This window comes from Gymnoscopelus microlampas (assembly GCF_963454915.1).
Source record: "Gymnoscopelus microlampas genome assembly, chromosome: 18".
Classification (NCBI taxonomy): Eukaryota; Metazoa; Chordata; class Actinopteri; order Myctophiformes; family Myctophidae; genus Gymnoscopelus; species Gymnoscopelus microlampas.
Window position 1 is genome coordinate 16,459,796 of NC_139955.1, and position 18,268 is coordinate 16,478,063.

Below are 18,268 nucleotides of genomic sequence, written 5' to 3' on the forward strand. Positions count from 1 at the left end.
GATGGACAAGTGCTATTGAGATCTTAGTATCAACCCCTGTATATTAATAGTAGTGACAGCAGTAGTCATAACAGTATTATTGTAAGACTGATTTATACTTAGTTGCTTGCGGGTGTCACGCACCTTAAATAGCCAATCTACAACAGTAAGGACTCCCTTACCACAGCGGTCTCTGATGACAAGATTTCTGCCTTCCTTCAAGTTGATATTGAGGAGGTAGGACCTGGGAGTGTCCTTCACTTCCTCCTTCTTCGACACGCTCAGAGTCTCTCCTCCCGTTTCACACTGTAAAAGTAACACATTAACTAGTAAGTAGATAGATCTATTGGAGTGGTTTTCAAACATTTTCAGGTCAAGGACCCCCGAATCGATATGTATTTGACCACCACCTTAAAAAAAATGTTTGTGTCAGTGACAACCATTATTAAATTAAACGATATACTGCAGGTCACCGTTTCTCAATCAGTATCCATAGCATAATTACAGGTAGTCCAAGGGGAACTGGGTTGCATGCTGTGCCGTTCACTGAAAACTGAATGTGTCGCAGCGAAAATAATATTAAATTCAAAAGTGTTGTGGCATAATTGTTTAGTGTTATATATGACATAGTATAGTGTAACAAGCCAGCCGTCACATTGCATCTACTGTATCAGGGTTCATCTTGAAGAACCTTGAAATGGGGAATGATTTTGAAAGGTTTCAGAATTATCCAAACTGTGACATAGATACTAATCCATATGCAAGTAAATAATCTAGCATTCTTATCTACCTCATCTTCTGTAGTTGACATACAGTAGGCCTACAGTAGGTAATCTCACTATCACTGCTGTCCCAGATAGATACTGTGAAACACTGTGCACTTTGTGGCTCATGAAGCTTCATTATGTTTTGAATTCTCAACTTGTAAATACTAGAGGCTGCTAAGGGCGCGCTCCCACCACACTTTTATTTTACCTCTGGGGCAGCATCTGCCAATGCTTCAATGCAAATGCGTGGATTCCTGGTTTTGCAGATTTTTTCCAAGAATCCACGCATTTGCATTGACAAAGCATTGGCAGATTCTGCCCCAAATGTAAAATAAAAGTGCGGTGGGAGCGTGCCCTAAAGGCTCATTACTAGAACATTTTACACACTATTTCACTCAAGTGAAAAAAGAAAGTGAATTGTGGCAAAATTACTGCACTGCGTGCACACAGTTTAGTTCTGTTATTGTTTTTGTTTTTTTCTGTTTTCAAATAATTAATCCAAACCAGGAACTAATAAATCAACTAGGATCATGGATCAACAAAGGTGACATGATTGCAACACAGCACTCCCACAAGGTAAGTAAAGTAACAAGGTAAGCACACCTGCACAGCCCTACTAAGGCAAACAATTTTTAATGGGTGTTCAAACATAACAGGCTATGACTACTGTGAAATTATTTCCTTTAGCAACATAAACACTATGATGTCATTTTTCTCAGTTTCAGTACTTCCATAGTCTCGCGTAGCCAGACAACTATTCCACAATCTCAGAATGCTATATAGAGTCTGGAAATACACCTCCCGAAATCCGAGGCAGGAAGCTGTCATCTGTTTGTCATTTCCGTTCACGAAAACATATTTTAAAATATCTTTACATTATATTTTTTGTATTTCCATTTCTGATAAGCAGGGAGCTATATATGCTTAGATTATTTTGATTTATATAAGGATACATTTACGTGACTGAAAAGGAGAAACGGAAGTGCTGCTTCACATCCGCTTTATCGCTTGATCATTTTCAGAGCTTCCGTGCTCCAGACTGTATGACGGAAGCTAATTAAACCTTAAAGTTACTGGGTCACTTCTGCTTTTTAACAGCATTATATAGGTTCTTTATATAAGTTAATAGTTAGCCGTACAGAATACAGAATCTGACAAACTTCAACAGAGTCAACAGTTTTTTCTCCTGATTAAATACTGCATTGTATGTAAGTTTGGTTATTCGTCAAGAGTCATTCTACCTTTTTTTCCGACTAGCAATATTACATTAGTACATGCTCATTCTGTTTTTCAGAGCGACAGTCAGCAGTTCTCAGATTGAATTAACTAATTAATTCTACAAAAATGTCATTAATTCACAGTGCTATGATGTGCCGAGGTGTGCTGCTAGTAGTGATATCTGAACTGCATTTACTCTGTCAAAAGCCACGATATTGACATGAACTATATGCTGTTGGATTAATCCAACATATGTCGCTGGCCGCTATTAAATAATATCAACATCAAGGGGGAAATGATCGCTTTGTTTTCTAGATTCAAACTCCAAGTAAGTTCAATTTTTGTTTTTTTAACAAAAGGCTTTGATCTGAAACCCTATTTGATAAAGTGACATCTACTACAGTGGTTGTCAATCATTTTGCCTGGCGACCCCCCAAAGAGACTTGGCCAATTCTCACGACCCCCTCCTTCACGACTCTGTGATCTAACAACATATTCGCACTGATCTAACATACATGTACACGCATTCAGACGCCTATAATAGGCTAAATAAAATAGCAAAATCAACTATATAAGGTTTATGGCTTTTAATATACGGTAGGTACATTTTCTAGGAGTAATATTACGACTTACTCGGATATCCACCGTCCCCAGGACTGTCGATGGCCCCTGTTCCATGTTGTAGCAACAGAGTAAAATATGTTTCCCTTACATAGATTAATGTTTTGCTGCTGTTATATGAAAGTTCATAAAACTTTGATAGAGCTACTTATGTTAATGGAGTAAAAGGGAGGAGTCTTGCCTGCTGCACAGAGACAGCATAATCAGTCTGCCCAGATGCACACAGGCATGAACACACACACACACACACACACACACACACACACACACACACACACACACACACACACACACACACACACACACACAAACTTCCATGCTCGCTCGCTCGCTCGCTCTCTTCCTCCTTTTGCCTACTAATTAAATATTCTTGATTGTGCTTCTAGTGAAATATTTACAGACGTTAAATAAACATTATTCATTTCAAATTAATTCAAATTTTTGGAGCACATTCAGAAACGCACACGCACGCACACACACACACACACACACACACACACACACACACACACACACACACACACACACACACACACACACACACACACACACACACACACACACACACACACACACACACACACACACACACACACACACACACACACCTTCCCAGCATCCCCGCCTCAACTGCAAATAGCTGTCAGTGTGGGTGTTATCTTGCTAAAGATGTACAGTTTTGAGTTACAAATATGAGGAACTTTTGACAAAAGTCTAATGATGTCTTCCTCTTTCGATCTTTCTAGCATGATTTGGCTAAACCGTTGTTCAGAAAAAGTGCTGTTTGGAAATATGTCATTTTGAGGCAAACAAGAAAAGGCTGCTACTGTAGCATAATGCACTACTTTGAACCAGGAGAATAATGATGATGATGATAATAGGGCAGCTCCCTAACATTTTGTCATTTCAATATCTCTATTTCAATGTTCATCATCATCATGCTATAAAGAGAAACATCACATGGATGCACCTGGGACGTATCATCAGTGTAGCCTGGGGTCGACGGGTGTTTTGGGTTTCGCAACAACATACACCCTCGCCCAGGTGACCCAGCCGGGGTTGATCAAGCCCCGACCTACGTCCCAGTAGCTACCCACGGTCAGTCCTCTTAGGGAAAGACAGGGCCACTCAATCCGCTTCTCCGGAACTACTCTGCCGGGACTGGTAAGAGGAGAGGCTCTGGCACGTGGAGGGACTAGGCTCTGTGGGTGGTCTCACCAGGTCCAGGACCTGAGCGTTGCACCAGACTCCCCCCGTTCCAAACATTTCCTTCTGGCGTGATGGTTACTTGGGCCGTGGTGGTACTGCAGGCTCGACTTGCGGCTTTCTTAAATGGCCCTCCCAAAGGCCTCACCGTGGATTTGTTGGGCTTCTTCCTCGCGGAAGACACAGGCTGGGGTACTAACCCATACTGCTCCCGGATGACGTCTACATTCCGGCTGTCAACCGTCTCTCCAGTGGTCATCAAACTATTCCTGGTTGTCACGTAGTCTATTCCTATGAGCCACTATAAATATAATAGCTATAAAGAAAACTATTACAATAATTCTTTCAGTCATCATTTTTAGACTATATCAGAAGCACCTAGTTAGCTTTTCCCTTTCTTCAAAATCCAGTTTTCTATGACTACATTTGTAATTGGGGGTTTTGGGGTGATTCTGGGTCAAAGTCAGTAACGTAACATGAATCCATAAACCTATTAAACCCTATGCGTACTTTATACTTCAATGATCGGGGTCAAGCCAGAAGTCCAGATTTCCGTGATTTAAGTCCAACTTACTTCAAAGTAAATCTTAAAATTACATTTTGTAGGTAAAGATTTACAAGAACGTTTTTAGGTCAATGTTGGCTTTAACATTTCCCCTATTCTATTTATAATGCGTAGCCTGCGAGCTAGTTGTTCAGACAGATACACTTGAGGTTTACACACATGTGCACCACTATGTCAGCGATGTGTGACATATCAAGCAGCTAACCAATGTGGTCTGTTTAAAGCAATAGGATACTTTGGTAGAGGTTTGCATTGAGTAGTTCATGATCTAAGATGGATATATATATAGATATATATCTTCTGACAGTTAAATGATCTACATACTGTAGATGCTGATTTTGTATTGCTCTCCCTCTTAATTGTGGGTGTGTACTGTACTGTAGGTGCTTTGGACTCACAAACTGACTTTAACAAATGTAGGCCAATTTACAATCTACAGTCTAAAAAGGCCAGACCGCACCAACGGAACTAGTCAAGACTCCTTGCAACAAAAAAGTTTTAAGGCTAGCCCACACCAATGCAACTCCTTGCAACTGCCATTGGGGATAATGGTTGCAAGTCATTGCATGTTGCAAGAAGTTGCAAGGAGTTGTATTAGTGTGGACATAACTTCACATAATAGCATGTATTAATTCAGAGGATAAATAGTGGTTCTAAATGACAGATCATAAGAGTCCTAACCCTAAACTTATAATGCAACTTAATTTCCAGACATTTACTATTTACAACATTTAAAAAATTGTAAATAGTCAATGTTTCAAAGGATGTACAGTAAGGGTGCAACAATTAATCAAATGAATTGATTAAATCTTTGAAAAAATATTTAAAAATAAATAAATATTTCAAAACATGAAAAATACGCTTCTCGATTATTCAATGAATCGATAGAATAATTGCTTAGAAAATAATGGATAGTTGCAGCGATGCGGTGATGAACAGGTGTTCTCTCTTAGATACACATTCATAGTAACGTGACACCAGTGGCTCTATCAAAACTCTAATGGAGATAAATGGATGGAATTTATATAGAGAAATAAACATACTGCTCTCCACATTGTACCAAATACAATTGGCTATTGACAAAGGATGCTACTGCAAATATTTATCTTTGATATTAGCCCATGCTTAGACTGACTCACTGGCTTGCTGGGAGATTATCATTACTGTTGCCTTATAGTGACTGATTAACCTAGGTGTCTCATACACTGTGTAGTATGGCTTTCAATTGCAAGAATATCCAGCTACTGTAAGTGCAATGCTAGATGCCTTGTAAGTAGGTGAACATTCTTGAAAATTGTATTTAAACCAGAGGCCGATTTTAAAAAAACAGTTTTGTGAAAAAGGTATATGTTGTATATACAGCTAAAAATCAAAAATGACACAGATGCTTTCCCAGATTCAATGGGTTAAATAAATTAAGGGATGCAATCGAGTGGTCGTACTCGACGCTGCCCTGTTCACTGCCCTTAGGCAGGTCCCCAGGCAGTCTACTGAAATTCGTTCTCTCCGACTGAGTAAGATGCTCTTTCACCTTTGGCTAAGAACACAAGTCATACATAACATAAGGCTAGCCACAAACAAACATGTTGACCAACAAATCTGAAAGCATCAACACAACTCAGTTTGGAAACATGTCATTCGACACCGTGGACAAACATTTATGAGAATAAAACAGCTTCTAGATGGCTCAACTGGACCTGCTGTCCTAGGATCAAATCCCTCCCAACATCTCATCTCCATTGACTCCCTGTCTGCTCTCCTACTGTCTGTCTGCCCCACAGGCCTTCTCAGCTTTCCTATTGTCTGTTTCATAAAGACAAAATACAAAAAAGGAGAAAACGGACACGAGCGTACATACACCACGTACATACAGCACCACACTAGGTAAATACTATAGATTCAGTAAGAGCCACCAACGTGGTGGTGTGACTGGATGGTCTCACCCCTAAGCTTACGCTTTTGTGACGCGTTTTGAGCTTTAATTTTTAATTCATGGTTTTATCTATTTATGTATTTATTTTTATTCGTGAAAATCTATTGAAATAATATATTATTACCCATGCAAATGGTTGTATGACACAAGAATGGGCCCGGCCCATTATTTGGGAAACGCAGGTTAGGCCAACACAATAGACCTTTGACCAAACCCAAACTCAGCGCTATGCACATGCAGAGCAGATCAGACACAGTCTAATTGTAAAGGATGCGACCTTTGACAGCTGTATTACTGGATGACCCTGTTTTTTTGTCGTAGCAGCAACAGCAGTAAGCATGAAACACTGGATAAGGTACAGGTAAGAGTAGAGAGGTAAGAATAAAGATCAATTAAAATGAAATAAATGAGCTTATTCTACCTCTTAAAATGTGAATCTAAAAACGTTAATGTCACACACACACGCACGCACACACACGGACACACACACACACACACACACACACACACACACACACACACACACACCCATCCAAACTCAGCAAACAGCCATAAGTAAACAAAGTTAACACTGTACATTTTAACGGCAAGAACATGCAATGTTTTGAATGTAAAACATCAACATACATGACAAGGCCTCCTCCTCCTTACCTGTGATGTGTGGTGGGACACCTCCATGTTGGGAGGGTCTCTGCTGGACGGGACCTCCTGCTGCGCCTCCGTGCCGGTGCTGTAGCTGTGCCACTTGTCCCCGTCGTCCTCCTCCTCCTGCTCCTCCTCGGCATAAAACTCCTCCATCTGCTCCTCACCGCCGCTGCTGCAAGCTGACTCCTGGGAGGAGGAGCCACCGTCTGCACTGTCCACATGGCTGTGTGCCTTCCTTCTAGGAGCACAAACAGTTCATCCAATTAATCCGTTTAATTGGTTATTTAAAAATACATTAATTTTAATCAAATTATTGATTTTAATAAAATCATTGATTTTGGGTGAAGAATTTGAAACATATTTCTTTATTTTCAAAAGTAACAAAAATAGCCTAAAAGCTCAGCATTTTTAAAGTGGTTAATCAGACAATGAACCTTAATTCACAGTAATTGATAATAAAGAAAAAAATGCAAATTATCAAAAATATGCTTCAAGATTATTTGATTAATAAAAAAGAGTAATTGATAGAATAAACGCTAAGGAAATAATGGCTAGTTGCAGGCCTACCTCCTTCCATCTCCAGAGGCACCCAGGTTGCTGTCGCTGCTGCCGTGCCCCAAATGAGGCCTGCTGAGCGGGGATGTAGTGGTGGTGATGTGTGCCTAAGACAAGGTTATTATTGTAACAAAATACTGAAAAACAAGGCTTTACAAAGAAACGATAACTACCTGAGATTGTATTGTGTGTTTCAAAACTAACTAAAACTATCTAAAATCATAAAGAAAATGTCCTTTAGTTTTTAGTCCATGTCAATATTCAAATATTTTAGCTGGGGCAGTTTTTGTTTTTTTATTGAAACTTTTCCTATATCTAAAACAAATAGTGAAAATAGCCAATCTACAACCTCTCCGTGCATTTGTAGATTGGCAAATTTTGTGATTTGTTTTGCGATATTACAATAAAAAGAAATAAAACTAACAGTAAAACTAATCAAAATAAAGCAAAAATTAAACTAGCCAACAGCTTTAAAAGATGAAAGTGAAAAACAAATAATAACCTTGGCCTGAGACAGCGGCGGGTTTTGTGGACTGGCATATCTCACATCGGGGGCGGAGGAGCTGAGCGTTCGCTGGTCCACCTCGTACTCAGGGCGGACACCATGCTTGTAGGGGTTCAATTTTCCCTTGCGGAGGCTGCTCAGGAGCGGCCGGGCTCGCTGGCGGAGCTGGGCCAGACGCCCAGGCTTCTTGGGGTCCATGGTGTCTATTGGGGCCTCTGTCTGCTACTGCCTGGTCATCACTAACAGCTAGAGAAGACGTGGAAAGTAGGGATGCACAATTAATCGGTCATTGTGTCGGTATCAGCAATATCGGCCTTAAAAATGCAATATCGGTATTGAACCGATATCAGAATAATATATCTGTTTTAGCCAACATTTTTTTTTTTTAGTTTGAATGCTTTTTGTGATATAATGAAGGCTGCAGATTCTATCAGTGTTTTCTGGGGAAGCTTTCAAATGGGTCAACCAGTTGGAAAAATGTGAAGTAAAAATACTGAAGTAATGAAGTAATAAATGACTTTGAACTAATGTGCATCATTAGGCATAATAAATCAGGTATTAAGAATGCACTGCTTTTTAGAAGTCTGCATCTGCAATCACAGTTACTGTATAACAGGTGTAAGGTAAACTCTAGTGGAAACTTGCATTGCAATATCAGTATCAGTCAATTTGACCATGCATTTAGTCGGTAATCGGATATCGGCCAAAATGTCAATATCGTGGAAAGAAATAGTGAGTCAGATGCATGTACGTCTTTACAGCATGGCTACAGGGAAAACCGTCTATAGCGGGGGTTCATTTTCAGCTTAAGACCCAAAACATTTTTTTTTTGTCTACCCAGGACACAAACGTACAAAATATATTATGAATTAATAACTTCAAGCTTAACTACAAGCTACAAGCTCACAACGAGTCACAATATGACGCAATGCCAGATTGTAGATCGACTATGTTTGGCAAATGTTCCCCCCAGAATAGGGAGGCTAAGGGTTAAAGTTGTTAAGGAAAGATGGCCACTGTATCTGACATATCAACTTGTCAAGATGTCAGTTTGTCAAAATGCTGTATTCATCATCACAGACAGTTCCGGAAGACAGAGAGTTACTGTTACTCACGTTCAACCCAGATTTGGCTCAAAGGGGTTAGATTTGTTCTTCTGCGATGCCACAAAAATGTGGAATGCCCTACCAACAGTCATAAAAAAGTGTGAATCCTTACTCTACTTCAAAACCGCTCTAAAAGAGCACTTACAGGTGGCTGCAATTCGGAACTGGCCTTTGTAAAACTAATTCAAGCCTATCACCAGGAATGCCCCCCCCCCCCCCCCCCGCCACAAACTGTTTACTGTATATATTTTTGTTTTTGATTACTACTCATTTATAGGCTATGATGTTTTTGCAGAGTATTGTATATTTGTCCATCATTAAATGTTTCAATGAATTTAATACACAGGACCCCAATGGATACAAGCCATAGTGCTTTCTAGGGTGCAATACTTTTAGCATTGTATTTGAATTAAACTGTACTTTCTGTGCTTTTTTTGTAAACTGTTAATAAAGTATTCAATCAATCAAAAAATAAGTGCTGTCTGAGAGCAATTTATACACATAACACTACACACAACTCTAGTCTCTAGACTGTTGATACACCACCATGCCTTTTTCCGTTATGTGTTGCGGTCACTACCCCTAGACAGTATTAACTGATGTGACATTAACATTGCTGAAAAATCAACAAGCGTGTTTTGGTTTATATATATATAAATATTTCTTCTCCCCACATTCATTACAGAGAAACTAATGCAAAGGAAAACCAATGCTTATCAATGAAGCATACAGTATTGTAACAATATAATGCCACCCTGTATACTTACAGCACTACAGCCTTTGTTAAACATTTTATTTGTTTAGGGAAGTAGAGCATGCATCCTCCTTTACAGCTACACCCTGCTTCTCATACTGTGAAGCAAGTGTGTGATGGGCACACTCAAACACACACACACACACGCACGCACGCACGCACGCACGCACGCACGCACGCACGCACGCACGCACGCACGCACGCACACACACACACACACACACACACACACACACACACACACACACACACACACACACACACACACACACACACACACACACACACACACACACCTTACACTCATCACTGAAAAGGACCAAAGTCAGACTTGTGCATGCTTGTTTGGTCTTAGATTATATAACATTTATGCATTTTTTATATTGCTCATCTGCATCTTTAACAGTGCTTGTAAACTATTAGAATTTAAAAGTACTGTACCATTGATGCAGTGGTGGAAAGTAAGTATATTTACCATTTTATGCTACTTTATACTTACACTACACTACGTTTCATCCAAAGGTTTGCATTTCTTTTTTGCTTATGACGTCTTTGGGCATGTCAATATAGGCGTAGTGTGGGGGGAAAAGCTTGAACTTTACCCATATTCACACACCAACGGCAGAGGAAACCATACAAGGCATCAATCAGCCTGCTTATCGGGGGCAGTTAGGGGTTCAGTGTCTTGCTCAAGGAGTCGAGGACACGTCGATCAACCCGGGAACCTCGCGTTTCCCAAGTGGCCATTCTACCTCTGGCTCCTGAGCCACTGCTCCCCCTAATAATAATAATAACTTTATTTATATATTATATTATTATATAACATTTACACATTAAAACAAAGCAACAAACTAAATTTAAAAGGATGCACAAATCAGCAACTTTGGTCCTCAGGAATCTAACGGCTAAAACTGAAAAATTCAACAAAAAAAGAGGGGGATTAGGCTGTATAGGGTGATTTACAATATGCTTTTTCTGAACGAATATGTTTTAAGAAGTGATTTAAAGGATGTGATAGTGTCCGCTTGTCGAATACTCTTGGGTACGAGGTGAAATATTTTGGGGACCTCTAAAAGAGCCCCATCTGGGGGCCAGAAGGTCAGCAAGATATTGGGGTGCAAGACCCTTTCGTGCCTTAAAAGTTAATAAAAAGGATTTTAAAATCAATTCTAAAAGCAACTGGAAGCCAGTGAAGAGTAGCCAGGACTGGGGTGATGTGGTCCCGTTTCCTGGTGTTAGTCAGAAGCCTGGCGGCTGCATTCTGGACTAATTGCAGGCGGGAAATGGATTTCTGGGTTAGGCCGATGTAAAGTGCATTACAATAATCTAAGCGTGATGATGAAAGCATGAATTACCCTTTGTAAGTCGGGAACTGTTAAAAATGACTATATGTTAGCTATGTTTCTTAGCTGATAGAAACATGTTTGAACGACTCTTTTCATTTGGATGTTAAAACTAAGGTCGGAGTCGATGAAAACCCTAAGGTTTTTGGCCACTGGGGTAACATTCATGGCCAGGCTAGCTATGCTGTCTTTTAAAAGGTTGGTGGCATTTGGAGAGCCAAAGAGGACAATTTCCGTTTTGTTTGAGTTGAGCTGCAGGAAATTTGTCAATGTCCATTGCCTTTACAAATGAGGGCCGCTTTTGAGTTCCCAGGCTTCTGTAACCAGTCTGACCAGACCCTCAATCCACAAATGGAGAAACAACTGGCCCAGTAGATTTTCATTAGAGAGAAGCCGACTGATGTTTTGAGTTGAACTGAATTCTTTGGAGAAATCTACAGAGTCCAGGAGAGCAGGCACGCCTTACATAATGGTCAGATAAGAGAACAAAGCCCTTTCCTCTGTGTGGTTGCCAAATTACTGCTCCCAGCACACCCAGTCTCCCCTAGAGATGAACAGAACTTTCTGATACGTTGCATACAGTATGTAGTGTATGGTTTGCAAAATAGACAGTCTGGTCCCATAGTAGACTACCATACTGGGGACCTTTAGTTGATAGACTCTGACTGATCTGATCAGTTGGTTAAGGTAAATGTAAAAAATGTATGGTTCATTTATGTAGCACCTTTATTTACGGAGCACATTTCATACAGCAAGTGCAACCCAATAAAAAATTATAATCATTTTTTTTAAAAAGCGAAATAGAATTGAGTAATGTTAAAACCTTGGTAAACGCAATGCTGAAAAGGTGTGTCTTAAGGTTTCTTTTAGAACTGTCCATGGATTCAGAGAGCCACAAGTTTGCTGAAGGTCTGGACAAGTTGTAACCGGACAACTTATTTTTTCACAGTCTATCCTGCTAGTGATAAAATCATGCATTAGCCTTTCTGTGTCGGCCTGGGAGAGAAAACAGCGGACTCTAACAATATTTCTCAAGTGATAAAAGGTTACTTTTGTGATGTTCCTGATATGGGCCTGAAATGTTTAACTAGAGTCAAATATGACACCAAGGTTTTTAACCTGGTCCTTGGTGTTTAGTGCACTGGATTTTAGTTTAGCAGAAACGTGTTCTCTATGAGCCTCATCCAATAATAAAGATTTGGTTTTGTCTTATTTAGCTGGAGAACATTTTCTGACATCCAAAAATGTACATTAGAGATGCAGTTTATTAAGGTGTCAATTAGGCTAAGATCCTTCGGGGATACAGATATATAATTGCATCAGCATAACTATGGAAATCTATTTTGTGTCTCCTGATGACACTACCTCGGGCAGCATGTAGAGATTAAAAAGCATAGGACCTAGAATTGAACCTAGAATGCACCTAGAATGGAACCTTGGGGATCACCATATGTCATCTCTTTCTAAAGCGCTTTACAATGTGTATTACATTCACCCATTCACACACACATTCACACACCAACAGTGGAGGAAACCATGCAAGGCACCAGACAGGGCTGCAACTATCGATTATTTTCTCAGTGATTATTATATTGATACTAATACTTTTTGGATTAATCGAATAATTGAGAAGTGCGTTCAAATTAGATGTCACAAAACAAAGCAAGTTGGGTATACATGCCCCACCCGTTTATGCAAATCCGTTGTACTAGTTGTCAGAGTACCTGTTGTACCCGTTGCAGTACCCACTAACATACAACCTAAATAGGGAGACACAGGGACCTCTGATGACGTCAGAAAATGCTGACATTGTGTAGATGTACAGTACATGGGCACACACAGATGGAGTTCTATTGTGCACGGCACCACTTATACAAACGTGACGCAAAGCACCACCAATCCGTGAAGCCGACTAGTCCGGTTGGCCAATCAGGGAAGCCAATGCCTACACCCTCCCCCCAAACACACAAAGATTCATGGGTGTCCTCCGCAGACATGCGGACAGACAGATACAGACATAAGTCTCGAATTGCTAGCCTGGCATTGCCAGACTGATGATGTTGATTCACTCACACGTGAATCCACAGGAGGCACGGTGTGGAGGATACCGTGGAGTCCACGGTATCAGTCTGGACTTCGGCCCATAGGCAAGAGAGTATGAGAAATCAGAAAATGACCGGGCCAATCAGGGGCTGCTTTTCACTGTTTTACGGACAGCAGTTGAAACGCAGTCACTCTCTGCTAGGCTATCGAATTGCCACTCTGCACTGCTCACCGACCGGGTCATCTGGGACAAACACGCCAAATTTGAGGTGAAGCGGTATGATGATTAACCAACTAAGCCATACACTATACTTCATCATACAATGGTGTCTCGTAACAATACTGAAAATAGCATACCGAAAAATAGCCACGTACTGCATTTTCCACTTTTGTATTTTATTAACATTTATTATTTTTATGATCAACTAAATTGGTTAGTTAGTTCCATACACATTCCGCTCACATTGAAGTGGGAAGCACAGAGACACACATTACTCTCTGCATAGTCTCTTCACATCCTGCAAACACAGTTCAAGCATTGCTGTATGTGCTCAGAAGAAAGTCTAATTTGTTGTTTATAAATCTACCAGGCTAGTTGACCAGTGCCATCATCTGACAGACAAACATTATTGTGTTCATTGGATTCAAACAGACTAGAACATAAGCATTCATGACATTAGTCAGAATTAGTCATTCTCAATTGCATACACTTTCCTCTTCAATTGTGTCGCCAAAACACAATGTCATCCCATTCTCCTCCTGAAATGTGTGTACGCCTACTGCAGAGTAGCCTACATCAGTGTCAGGTTTTCTTTGTCATAAATACCATTCTTTGTGAAGAATGTTGCACAACATAATTTTTATGGGTACACACCCTTCTTGCATTGTAAACTTGCAAATGACATGTAAAATACAGGCAGAAATCTGTATTTGCCTACTGTTCTTGCGTGGTAACAAATCCTAAACTTCTCTCCAGTGCATTCTCTAATATTTAACAATACATATAATACATTTGTTTATAGATAGTTATAGAACAGCAGGGAAGCTTGTTATTGTTATTTATAATGTAGAATGGGTGGGAGCAAATCACTTATAGGTCTAGGCTACTTCTGTTCACTCATTTTCAAACATATATTGCTTTGTTCCTTGCATATTCAAAACAAACATTTCAATCAATCTATCAATCAATTATAATACACTCAGCTGTCCTACTGTCTCCCTGTCAGCCTCTCCCGTTCAAAAATAACTTTTACTTTACAGATAAGGGGAAACAGATCAAAACAGGCCTACTCCTACACATTTCCCCTCTCTGTATTGCCAGCGAGATAAGATCATCAGTGTTGACAGAACTCACAGAGTGCACTTACACAACATGTAGGGGCAACGTGCATGAAGTCATTCTCAAGAGAGTTCTGACATTTTGAAACCATTGTGTCATCTACCCCACTGGTTCTCAAATGTTTTAATAAAGGATCCTCCCACAACTCTGAAAGTGTACTACACATGGAACCAAAATGACCTGTCCTTGGGCAGTTTCCATTTGGAACCCCCTTAAGGAACCCTGAGTGAGAACCACTTTGATCTATCTATCCTTTCAAAATGATCAACAGCACACAAATTTAAGAAATGCAGTGTTGTGTTATCCTGTTAGCCCTATTTGCATAATCGTACCACTGTACCTTTTTGCAAACTGTTAATATAGTATTCAATCAACCTATCAATACATGATGAGGCATGCCTTTAACTAGTTAGGCTATTATTAAATAATAGCCTAGCTATAACCTACCTCGTACAGTTGGCTCTCACAAACCTGCCATGGCAAGGACAGTAGGCCTTCAGTACAACTCTTACAGTGGTGCAAAGTAACTAAGTACATGTACTGTAGTTAGTACTGTATTTAAGTACAATTTTGAGGTAGGCCTGCTTTTACTTTACTGGATTATGTCCAATTTTCTATACTTTTACTTCAACTCATGTCATTGTAGGCATTGTGAGGTTGTAGATCTGCTATTTTCAAAAATAATTGTATACATTTGAAAACTTGTAACTTGATCTGCATAAAGAGACAGACCAAGAGTAGCCTACTTTCTACTTTTGGTACTTTAAGACAAGTACATTTTGATACCAATACTTTTGTACTTTTACTCAAGTACATTTTGTATTACGGAGTTTACTTGTAAACGAGTGTTTCTACATTGCAGTATCGATACTTTTACTTAAGTACAAAATGTGAGTACTTTTTCCACCACTGCCTAACCTGAACATAACAATACGTTTTAAACGTCTTGCAAATCTGCCATGGCAGGTACAGTAGGCTTACAGTACAGTACAACTACTCGTATAACATCTTATAGATCTGTTTTTGTCTGTTCCACTGTTTGTTTAGTAAACCCTGCATACTTTATACTATGTCAGAGAAACAACTGATTTCCTGGATTTCAACGCGGTTTCCTCGAAGGCGACACCCGGCGACTCTGTAGCCTACGTCGGCTTCGCTAGCCGATAAGAAAATAATTGATCCACGTGCCACTATAGCGACTCTTTTCGGCCAGCGACACTGTACGTTCTGAACGTTCAGGTGTTCCCTTTACATTAGCCCTGGTCCAGCGCGTTAGTGACTGCCAGGCGCGCTGCTCTGCTCATAGACCGAAAATTCCACTGCCGTGCGAGGTCTTCCTCTTTAGTAAAACAAAATAAACAAAACTACTTCGCTACTCACCGAAACAAAGGCATTTTTGTGTTGTTGAAAGTCTATTCTCCAGGATGGGAAGCCTCTCAGGACCCCACCTTCCTGTATAATACACTTTTTGGGCGGAAAATAAAAGATTTCCGCCAGACGGAAATTATTTATTTTACTCCACTGCGCTCTCTACAGATCTGGTCAATGGTAATTTATATCGTCCAGATCTGTAGAGGGCGCAGTGGAGTAAAATAAATAATTTCATTTCATAAAATCATTTTATTTTTTGCCCAAAAGGTGTATTAGACAGAGAAGTGGCGTCCTGCGGGGTTTCCCACCCTGGAGAATAGACTTTTTCAACAACACAAAACTGCCTTTGTTTCTGTGAGTAGCGAAGTAGTTGTGTTTATTCTTTACTACAGACGGAGACCTCGCACGGCAGTGTAAATGTGGGTCTATGAGCAGAGCAGCGCGCCTGGCAGAGCGTTAGAGAGAACTCACTAACGCGCTGGACCAGGGCTACCTCTACATCATCAAGTCTTACCTGCTTCGGTAGAGTTTCCTAGTAGAGCCAAGGAAGCAAGTGCGTCCTGTTAAAAAGTGATGCACGTGTTAAAAATCAGAGTACGTGACATGTTCCTTTTTGCCTAAAATAACATAAAGTCCAGTGCGTGCGCGCGTGCCCATGAACCGCTGTCCATCAACATTGTTTACAAATAGAACACAGCAGCACACGCGTAGCGCACATGAACTGCACACTGTGACGTGTTCCTCGGTCCCTGGCTCATGGCTCAGGCTGGCTGACTCCCTTACAAGAATGCGCCCCCTTCAACTCCGCCTTGTTCTAATCAGTGATGGGAAAAGTACTCAAATGTTTTACTTAAGTAAAAGTACCACTGCAATGTAGAAATGCTAGCTGTTTACAAGCAAAAGTCCGGAATTCTACATTTATTTGAGTAAAAGTACAAAAGACAATTAATCCTTTTCCTGTCGTAAATGTGTACATGAGACGACATTAATGATAACGAGATAGATACAGTGAGTGGCCTACAACATTGCAAGGCACATTCAAAGATAAAGTTGACATACAGCGGGGATATCATTAGATGCAGTGTAGCTGTAGGCTACATACGTCTAGACATACCAATATCAATATGAGATATGAAAATATGAATAACTCAAATATGTATCTGTATATATGCTGTTATATATATCAGTACATTTTATTATGTATACTTATTTTATATGAGTTCTGCAATTTACAGAGTCATGTAAAACACAGAAAGAATGCCAACAAGTTAAGATTTCAAACATATTTATGGACAAAAATACATATAATTTGACAATTGAATACAATCGTTCAAAATCGTCCAGCTTCTGATGCAGCGACGTATTCAGCTTCAGTCCATGTCTCAGGTCCCACACGCCTCGGTGGCACCGTGGCATGATGGCACAGCGTTAGGGCAGAGCACGGACTTGGGTTTTGGTGACCCCTGGAGTTAGAAGTGCAACGATGAGCTTTAATAGTCAGTTCACACTGAGTGAACTTTTCCTCCAGGGCAGTGGTCCCAGAAATATTGATGGGTCCAAGCGCGTTAACTTATACATATCAAAAGTAAAAATAATTCTCTCAGCTTTCGCACCTAAAAGTCTCACGTTCTAAACTCTGCAGCTTTGACGTGCCTGATTGAGAGGCTTAACTGCTGATGATGGCTTATTGACTTGTACCCTGTCAGATAAAACTGGATACGATCGGCTATATAAACAATTGATTAAAATGATAGAAACCAAAGCTATGACATAACAACAACAAAAAAATCTTTGGTAAATATCAAATTAGAAGTTAAGCTAAAACGTAGAACTCTGGACCAGAGATAAAACTTTCAACTTCATATAGTCTTAAACATTATTTCGTCCTTTTTAGCAATTCAACGGCTGGACTGTTAATGAAGTTGAAAAAAAGATACTAGATACTTCATGTATATTGTGGAAACAGCCGTAAGTGACATTTTAGCCAATTATTAGCCGCTAGCTGAAAGCGCGGCTCTGTATTCACTCTGACTCTCAATTCAATTCAATTCAATTTTATTAAAGTGTCAAATCACAACAAGTTGTCTCAAGACACTTTACATGTAGAGAAGAGACCCAACATCCCACCCTGAGCAAGCAATTTTGCGACAGTGGCAACGAAAAACTCCCTCTTAATTCAACAGGAAGAAACGTCAGGCAGACCCTAGGCTCTAGGGCGGGGGCCTTCTGCCTCGACCGTGTTGGGGGAAAGAAGAGAGAGAGAAAGGGAGAGACAGAGGAGAGACAGAAAGAGATACAGTGCAAGCAGTAACAATAAC

The 18,268-nt window shown here is 40.2% G+C and overlaps 1 protein-coding gene across 3 annotated transcripts in view; it reads right to left on the bottom strand.

Moving 5' to 3' along the window:
• mctp2b (multiple C2 domains, transmembrane 2b) overlaps positions 1-16,715 on the bottom strand; it is a 32,399-nt gene extending 15,684 nt beyond the window's left edge. For 2 of the 3 annotated variants that reach the window (XM_084041997.1, XM_084041995.1), the window contains exons 1-5: positions 16,465-16,715; positions 7,992-8,240; positions 7,502-7,596; positions 6,941-7,172; positions 162-285 (exon numbers count right to left, since the gene is read on the bottom strand). In XM_084041997.1, coding sequence (XP_083898123.1) covers positions 162-285; positions 6,941-7,172; positions 7,502-7,596; positions 7,992-8,192 — 652 coding nt within the window. In that variant the 5' untranslated portion in view covers positions 8,193-8,240; positions 16,465-16,715. The remainder of the gene's footprint in view (positions 1-161; positions 286-6,940; positions 7,173-7,501; positions 7,597-7,991; positions 8,241-16,464) is intronic. The other variant, XM_084041996.1, reaches the window with a different exon arrangement.
• Between the last annotated feature and the right edge of the window lie 1,553 nt (positions 16,716-18,268).